This window comes from Trichechus manatus, unplaced genomic scaffold, assembly GCF_000243295.1.
Source record: "Trichechus manatus latirostris isolate Lorelei unplaced genomic scaffold, TriManLat1.0 scaffold00037, whole genome shotgun sequence".
NCBI classification, from domain to species: domain Eukaryota; kingdom Metazoa; phylum Chordata; class Mammalia; order Sirenia; family Trichechidae; genus Trichechus; species Trichechus manatus.
Genome location: NW_004443973.1, coordinates 9,209,972 through 9,219,362, shown reverse-complemented (window position 1 = coordinate 9,219,362; position 9,391 = coordinate 9,209,972). Strand labels below are relative to the sequence as shown.

Genomic DNA, 9,391 nt, shown 5'->3' with positions numbered 1-9,391 from the left:
CATGGTTTACAGTCAGGAAAGGTGTGCGTCAGGGTTGCAACCTTTCACCATGCTGCCCTGGTGGTACATTGGTTAAAGCAATCAACTGCTAACTGAAAGGTCTGTAGTTTGAAACCGCCAGCGACTCCATGGGAGTCGATGTGACAGTCTGCTTCTGTAGAGATTTACACCCTTGGAAATCCTATGGAACTGACTCCACGGCAGTGGGTTTGGTTTGGTTTGGTTTATTCAATCTGTATGCTGAGCAAATAACCTGAGAAACTGGACTATTTGAAGAAGAACGTGGCATCAGGATTGGCAGAAGACTCTTTAACAACCTGCGTGTAGAAACAGCATCGGAGCAGTGTCCGACCTCTGCAACCCCACAAGGGGGAAGGAAAACCAAGATCGACAGCCCAAGGCTGGTTCCTGAGAGGTGGAGGTCAGACATGCCTCCTCTCTCGGCCCTCTCTACCAACTCTGACACCAACTGTCCCGCTCACAGCACTCTCTACTTCTCTGCGGGGTTTAATAATTCATTGCAGTGGCCACACAGATCTCACAGACCATACTTAAAATTATAGGGTTTATTAGGGAAATAACAGGTTACAGTTTAGGCTCAGGAACAGTCAAAGATGCAGTTCTTTCATCAGGACAGCCTCTTCCCAGCTGGCCTGGCAGGCATGCCTCTCCCTTGCCTTAGGCCTCTGCCCAAAGGCTCTCAGCTTTCTCAGTGGGCTGGGAAGAGTGCCGTCTCCTGCTGCTGGGTCTCTCCTGCCACTGCTTCTCACCATCTTCAGGGTTACAGCTTGCTCTCTCTCTTTCTCCTGGTCCCAGGAGCCTCCCAACTCAGGGATCCCAGGTCCAAAGGACTTGCCAGCTCCAGGCTGTTCTTCCCTGGTGGTAGTTAAGATCCTTCTCTCTCTGCTGGAATTGGTTCTCTTTTAAAGCAAAATTGAACAATCCCTTTCGTGGGTCACAATTACCCTATCACACAGTCCCGCCCAGTCACCTGAGTGGGAGTTACAAGACCTTGGCTAGAAAGGCCACACACAAAAGTAATTGATTGCACCACACTGTGATATGTAGATGACACAACCTTGCTTGCTGAAAGTGAAGAGGACTTGAAGCACTTACTGAAGAAGATCAAAGACTACAGCCTTCAGTATGGATTACACTTCAGCATAAAGAAAACAAAAATCCTCACAACTGGACCAATAAGCAACATCATGATAAAGAGAGAAAAGATTGATGTTGTCAAGGATTTTCATTTTACTTGGCTCCACCCACAATCAATGCCCACGGAAGCAGCAGTCAAGAAATCAAATGATGTATTGCATTGGGCAAATCTGCTGCAAAAGACTTCTTTAAAGTGTTAAAAAGCAAAGATGTCATTTTGAGGACTAAGGCATGCCTGACCCAAGCCATGGTATTTTCAATTGTCTCATATGTATGCCAAAGCTGGACAATGAATAAGGAAGAGTGAAGAAGAATTGATGCCTTTGAATTAGTGTTGGCGAAGAATATTGAATATAACATAGACTGCCAGAAGAACAAATTAATCTGTCTTGGAAGATGTACAGTCAGAATGCTCCTTAGAAGCGAGGATGGCGAGACATGTTATCAGGAGGGACCAGTCCCTGGAGAAGAACATCATGCTTGGTAGCGGGTCAGCAAAAGAGAAGAAGACCCTCAATGAGATGGACTGACACAGTGGCTGCAACAGTGGGCACAAGCATAACAATGATTGTGAAGATGATGCAGGACTGGGCACTGTTTTGTTCTGTTGTACATAGGGTCCCTATGAGTTGGAAACGACTTGACAGCACCTAATGATACTGAACAGGTTTCAATGGAGCTTCCAGACTAAGATGGACGAGGATGAGAGGCCTGGTGATCTACGTCTGAAAATCAGCTAGAGAAAACCTTATGAATCACAGTGGTCTCATCCACAACCAGTCATTGGGATGGTGTTGATTTGTGGAGGGATATATTCCAGGATGTTATCCTTTGATGCAGTTATTTCCTTTCCCCTTCTAGATAAAATAGCCTGCAGTTACACTTCCAAGTTATACTTATTTTCTAAAGACTTTTTGTTTTTGCTTCAGTGACATGGAGGTCATGCAGTTACAGCCCAGGTATCTCCTATTCATTTCTCAGGGAGTTCCCTCAGCTGGAGTATCTCTTGCAAGAAACCTGCTCCAGAGTCAATGCCTCTTCAGCCATCAATCTGCACTTACAACAGGTTGTAAGCAAGGTTGATGTTATTAAAAATGAACTTGCAGGGTACTAATTAACGTTAGTATTTCTCTATGATTTTTTAGAAGATTTGGTATGATATTGTTATACACATATTACTTTTTTATTGTAGTAAAATACACATTAAATTTGCTATTTTAAAGTGTACAATTCATGACATTCAGTACTTTTACAATGTTGTGCAACCATCAGCACTATTTTGTTCTAGAACATTTTCATCACCCCAAAGGAAACCTTGTACTCATGAAGCAGCCACTCCCCATTCTCCTCTCCTCCCAGCCCCTGGCAACCACTATGGGCTTTCTGTCACCATGGATTTGCCTATTCTGGATATTTCATATAATGGAATCATACAGTATGTGGCCTTTGATATCTGGCTTCTTCTACTTAGCATCTTTTCAAGGTTCATCCATGTTGTAGCATGTATCAGTGCTTCATTTCTTTTTATGGCTGAATTGTATCCATTGTATGGATATACATTTTGTTTAGCCATTCATCAGCTGATGGACATTTGGGTTGTTCCTACCTTTCGGCTATTACGAATAGTGCTGCTATGAGCAATCATGTACAAGTTTTTGTTTGATCACCTGTTTTAAATTTTTTTTGGTATATACCCAAGTTTGAATTGCTGGGTTATATGATAGTACTTTTTATTTACATTGCTGAATTCAAATATTAGGTAATGCTTTTCAAGAAAATAGTGAAGACTTTAGGAATTTATTTGATAGAGACCAATCAACCAAAAAATGGTGTATGTACTTTCTTGTTTCACTTTATCGAAGTTAGGAATGAATCTGCTACGTGCAAGGCCGGATTACCCAATAAGCAAGGTATGCATGGGCCCAGTTGTGCCTTCCCACCAATCTGCAGTGCACGATTTCACCTGTCCCCCACCTGGCAAAGATGTGGTAAAACCTATATGAACTTGCTCACCACAGATTAGCAAGTAAATACGATTAAACCCATGTGTACCTTGCTTAATGCAAGCTGGCATACCATGCTTACTGGTTAATCCGCCCCTGGCTATGTGTAAATCAGTGACTCTTAAAGAGCAGTATGCACAAAAATTACCTGGTAACCTTTTTAACAATGCAGAGTGTCAAGGGTCATGGCTAAAGATTCTAATTCAGTAGAGGTCTGGACTCAAGGATGTGTTAAACAAGCACACTGGTGATTTCATGCAGGTGGTCTTCCGACTACACTTTGAGAAACACTAGTAACTGGGTGCTCTTTCTTAGCTGAAATCAAATTAGGCAGAAGGCATTAAAGGAGTAAAATGTAACTTTCCTGTCATCTTACCCTTCGTATAAACCCTACAACTGAGACGACAGATGATATAATGGTAATATTTGCTAGAGGAAAAACCTAAGTTATTCTATAATAACACCATTTCTTCCTTGTAATAGGGAAAGTCTGACCAAGAAGCAGCATGTTGTATTAAAAACAAAATACTGTTCCATCAGCTCTCATTCCCAGGACTCCTACTACAAATGTGTTAGCAGCAGGCTTAAGCATTGCTTTAGCAACTTGGCTTAAAAATGTAGCCAATTTAGTTTACTTTTTGATATTTGGTTTTTAAGGAGAACCCTGTTCCAAGTAAGGAACTAGCTGCTAGTTAGATTGAGTTCTTTCTTGAAAGTCTGATATGATTCACTGTAAACATATAATTACTTCGTGTGAGACTTACTGAAAACCAAAAATTACACCCCCTAACCCAGTTTAACAAGGCTTCAATTCCTAAAAACTGGCATGATTCATTTTTAGATCCAGCTGTATGACCTATCAAGTCAGTCCTGGAAGGTGATTTGGCTTCTAAGTACTGTAATTCATGTTAGTCCTTAAAGGCAGAAACCATCTTGGGCAGTTATCTATCTTGATTTAATTAATCGTAGTTCATAGAAGCTCAAAGCACTCATATTCTTCCTTTATATGAGCAAAAGTCCTATAAGTTACAATGTACAGGACAGTATATAAAAGAATTCCCATAAAAAATTATCTCAGGATCTTTTTCCTCAGTGAGGCAACTGCTATATCATCCCCTGAATTGTACAGCATCTGCCCAAGTACACGTTCTTCCTTGTGGTGAACCAAATTTAGGTAAGTACAAATCACAGCAAAAATTAAAGTTTTCATCTTTAATGAAATGACTTTGGAAAGACGTACATTTCCATGACACCAACACTACAGTTTTCGGAGTCACAGTAAGATACACACAATTATATCCGTAATTAATATGAATGCCAACATCTTTAGCAGTAATTTTTGTTACATGGCAAACAAAATCAAGAAAGCAACCATCAAACAAAAGAGACCCATAGCTTCAGACAAGGCAAATCCCAGGATGGCGTATGAGAACAGCTGCTGCTTCAGTGAAGGGTTTCTGAAAGAGACAACACATGACGGTTACTTGAGTGTCAACATGTTTGATAAATTGTCAAAGAACTGCATTACTAGTGTGTAGAATATTTGTAAACTGTAAAGTCTGCTGGAAGAGTATTTGCCTAGATCTCTTTTGCTTCTGCTGTTGACTGTTTTCCCCAATCTCAATCCTATGGGATAAAGGTAGGGAAATGTCTCTGTGTGTCAGTGTAAATGGTTAGTTCTCATCCATTTTGAGGGGTTCTGACATTCTCGTTAACACTGTTATCATCCCTCTGAAAGTATGTATACCTTTTAGGATCTGATAGTTTAGAAATTAGGCGTTAGATAATAAAATGGAAATTGATACTTTTAGAGACTGTGCTCTATTAATTATATTCCAATACAGCTTAACAATTAAGAGTGCAGACACTGAAGTCGGACCAAGTTAAAATGTATTTTCTGACACCTACTAGCCAAGACAAGACCTTGGGCAAGTAGTAAAATTTCTACATCTCTAGTCCTTCATAGGTAAACTGGAGTATACCTCCAAGGGGTGTTGTGAGGATTGAGATAGTATACGCAAACCCTTCAAAATACAGTGCGAAACAGAGTAGGCACTTAATACAAAGTAGCTACTATTTCAGTGACAATTACCACTAGCTTTTCAAGCAGGGCCTTATACTAGAGATGGAAATGATTACCTGGCATAGCCAATGATGAGGCTGCCAAAGACTGTTCCAATACCAGCACCAGAACCAGCCACTCCTACTGTTGCAGCACCGGCACCAATAAATTTGGCAGCAGTATCAATGTCTCTGCTGATTGCACTGGTCTGAAACTCCCTCCGGATTAGCTGAGCCACACCATTCTGGGCCCCATTAAACACTGTCGAGCCCTGGAGAAACAGGAAATAAAGGCAAAGGTCAAATCAGTAATTACAGTTAGCTATTTTAATTACTGTACTGTCAAAATAATAACTATTTTATAGCTGAGTTTTAATAGGAGGCAATGTGACACAATAGAAAAGGCAAGGACTTGACAACGCCTGTACCTTATACAGTTGCTATGAGTTGGAATGGACTCCATGGCAACAGGTTTTATACCTTATGATTGTTAAAAATTAAAAAACAGCATTAAATGAAGTGGCCAGATAGAGGCTTTTCAATAAATGGTAGCTATTATAATTTTAAAGATAGGTAACAACTTAAAACTATATTCTTAAATATAAATACTGAATATACTATTTCTTGGCCAACTCAGGTGGGTAAGTTTTGCATACAGGAAAATTCTCTCATTGGCTCATCCTCTATATATTTTTTGTATAAAAGGGTGGAAAAGGATTGCCCTCAAATCATTCATTAATGAGTTTTTCCCCCTACTCTAATCTAAACCAAAAGACCTAAAAACCAAACCAAACCAAACCAAACCAAACCAAACCCGTAAGACCTACTTGGTAGTGTTGCCTAATTTCTCTTATTACTACCATTACCTCTCCAGTCCTAGCTTCTGGTCGAGATAACACTGATGCAGAAATTGGTCTGTATGCAACCCTGGATCCAGCTCGGATCTATTAATGGGGGAAAAAAAAAAAGATTGTATAAGTATTAAGAAAATGGACAAGACTTCTGTGGGCCTTCTTGCACCATGAGTTCTGAAAAAGCAAGCGGCAAAAATGAAGCAGAAAGGACGAGTTCACAACTTTTCTATACTGACTTTTACTCATCTTGGCTGTTTGGTTATTTTCAATACATGAAGCAATTTTAATAAAGCTTTGATGTTGCTAATGAAGTTTTAAAGCTTGCTATACAATTTATTTGTACTATTCTGAACAAAAATTATAAGAACAATTAGTTCAAAAGACAATAAAGTATTGCTTTTAAAATTTAGATTACTGTATCGCCACAATTCAGCTCAGAAAAATAATAAGCACCTCAACTTTATTGGTAAGCTTAAGTGGACCAACAAGTATCTTAGGAGTATCACCATAAATGCCTGTCATTTAAAATAGCCTGTCAGTTAACATGAGCACCCACCATTTTCAAGATATCCCTGTATACTCATTATATCATGACATACGAAAGCAGTTTGAGTAATTCAAAATCAGTGTAAGAATAATCGGTGAAATACTCTGACCATAAGGACCTATTCCAGTCCAGCTTCTCTGCCCTTGAATGTCCACTAAACTAAGCTCACAGAAAATCCCTTCGGAACGAAGTCCTGATTCTCCAAGACAAATCCCCCATATCTTCACTTCACCTGAAGTCTCCAAAATGGTTATGGAAATAATATCCCAGAGGTAGAAAGAACGACTTTCGGCTCCCGCACTACCTTCCTCCGCCCACACAGGGTGAGGCAAAGTCCCTCCCTCTGCAGCAGCGAGTTTGACCTACAGAGCGCGGCTGCAGTGAACTAGGCCTCAGCAGCCCCCTACATCCTCCACAGCACTCCAACCTTCGCGTCGATCCCTACCCAACAGAGTGAGCGGGGGAAGATCTAGGAGAGTCTGACCTACACCGAGGGGGGCCTGACAGCTGGGCCTCGACGGCTCTCCACCGCCCTACTGGAGGGGAGGAGGGGAGTGAGATGCCCCCAGCATTAGGAGGAAACGAAGAAAAGGGCACTGGGGTTAAGAGGCGAGGGTAAAGCTGTTCCCGGGAGGGTGGTATGCCCCGCCTGGAGGCTGCCCCATTCAACAACGTGGACGCTCCAGGGCCAAGAGGCCCGGCCCTTGGCCTTCCCCCTTGCCCCATTCGGCCCAACCTGGGCTACGTACCAGAGCGGGGGTGCAGGCGAGCTTGGCGCAGGCGAACATCTTACACTCTTCGGGGCGGCGCGGCTAGAGGACTTGGGTGACAGGCGGCGTGGGCTCCTCTCCCGCTTCCTCTCTGCGGAGTCAAAGAGACTTAAGGTCAAGTGCCCTCCAAGGGCCTGTCCTTCCCACCTGGGACCCGCGGACTGTCGTGCACGCCGGCAGATTTGGCCCCACGCCCAGGGAGGTGCCAGAGAATGAATGGGTCCCCACTGGGCGCTGCTCCGCCCGGACTGGGCCCGGCTCCCGCGCCCTCCGCTTACCTTTACCGGCACCTGCAGCCGCGGCAGAGGTCGAAAGAGCGGGGCCAGGCGCGCAGGCGCGGTTCTGCTCTTATCCGCGCCGCAGCACCCGGATGGAGAAGGCGGGGAATCGGGTGCAGAAGGGAAAACGCTCAAGGTCATTTTGTAGCAACTTTATTGGTAACTAGTCGGGAAGGACAGTGACAGCCACCTGATGACGGGCTGGCGGGCGGGAGCTTGTACGGGGGCACCAAAAAGAAGAAATTGAAGACTAGCCCTAGCAGATAGGGCTGGACGGGCTGATTCACCTTTCATCTGAGCTGTCCGGAGGCTAGTGGGCTAAATTTTGTGAGATTTGGCCTTTTAACAGTTGCTATAATTCGCCTCGATGGCAATGGATTCATTTCTCTTAAGTGAAAGGATCCTGGTCATTCTCCTCTGTGAAGTAGGAGCGTGTTACTCTGGGTGTGTGTGTGGTGTATTTATATTTACTACTTGATGGAAGAAATTAGGGTCCGCAGCAAAATCAATACGTTTATTTAAAAGAATCCGGGAAAGCGTTCCAGAAATATGGCTAATCTTTAGCTTGAAAGAGCGCCTGACCTAGAAGTACCCAGACTGAGGAACGAGGGAATGAGTAGATCAAAGAGCTTTGTGACCTCGGGCACAAAGTTGCTTCTGGGTGACGAGAGATCAACTTTTCTTCCAGCTCTATGTTTGGAAGAATTGTGGGATTGTGATGTATTTCATGAAGGACCTGGGACTGAAAAAAGCCTGGGTATTTAAAAAACCCACCAAACACCTGTTTTTGGTAACTTTGGGCTAATCATTTTCTTCATGTGAATACAGAAACGTCTCACAAAAATGACTCACCCTTAACCTCTGGTTTTCTGTAGCCTTGACTTCTGTAAACTTGTCTTAGAAGTTGTAAGAAATGGCTGCTGGAAGTGATACAAAAAAATATAGAAGATGAAACATCTAGAATGCCCAGCCCAGGGGATGACTAAAGACTGCATCTAGCCAGCTTTGTCTAGTGTCCTGGCGTGGGCCAGCATCAACCCAGAGGATAAACTCTTTTCTAATAGTATAATCTAGCAGCAACCTTGGGGAGAAGGCCTCAGAACTAAAACTTGAAGAATGAATAAGACTTTGTCACTGATCCAATTTCAAATGCAAGTGGTTCACGAATTTATGAAAGCTAATCATTTTAGGCTTAATCTTTAACTCATAAAATAAAGATAATTTACATGTCCAGTTCAAAGAGATATTGGTATATTTTCTCAAGTACTCAGTTCTAACCTGAAGTATGTGCTGTCATATGGTATCTAAAATAGAATAAACAATAATGCCCTATACTTCAATACTAGATCTTCTTAAGAGAACAATTATTCCAAGTGGATTTGTATGCAGAGATGATTTCAGGGAAATTCCAATCTCTTCAGCAGTAAATCAGTAGCAGTAACTGTGAAAGATGGGTCAGGGGAGAAGTCAGGATTTGAACAGGGTCACTTCCAAGGTGCATGTGGGCTTGTTGCCTGTGGCAGGTATAAGTGCAGCCTATATTGGGGCTTCGCACTATCAACATGTCAGTAAACACACGACCTGGCTTAGGAGAGGAGAGAACATCCCCTTTGTGGGTTCTGTCTGTTATGAAGAACATAAGGTGTTCAAAGAACAGATGTTCTATCTCTGAGAATTGTATGTGTGTGTGTGCATGTGTGAGAGAGATAGGGAGAAAGAA

The 9,391-nt window shown here is 42.6% G+C and overlaps 1 protein-coding gene across 2 annotated transcripts; it reads right to left on the bottom strand.

Moving 5' to 3' along the window:
* Positions 1 to 4,358: 4,358 nt before the first annotated feature.
* ATP5MC3 (ATP synthase membrane subunit c locus 3) lies at positions 4,359 to 7,767 on the bottom strand. Of its 2 annotated transcripts, none has more exons than XM_023730551.1 (5): positions 7,672 to 7,767; positions 7,373 to 7,484; positions 6,089 to 6,166; positions 5,301 to 5,494; positions 4,359 to 4,618 (listed from the first exon to the last, which is right to left on the bottom strand). In XM_023730551.1, the coding sequence occupies exons 2-5, from the start codon at positions 7,409 to 7,411 to the stop codon at positions 4,504 to 4,506; spliced, it is 426 nt and encodes a 141-aa protein (XP_023586319.1). In that variant the 5' UTR covers positions 7,412 to 7,484; positions 7,672 to 7,767; the 3' UTR covers positions 4,359 to 4,503. The 2 variants fall into 2 exon arrangements, with proteins under 2 accessions (XP_023586319.1, XP_004375543.1); XM_004375486.2 differs by having other exon boundaries at positions 7,373 to 7,501; positions 7,672 to 7,708.
* Positions 7,768 to 9,391: the final 1,624 nt, after the last annotated feature.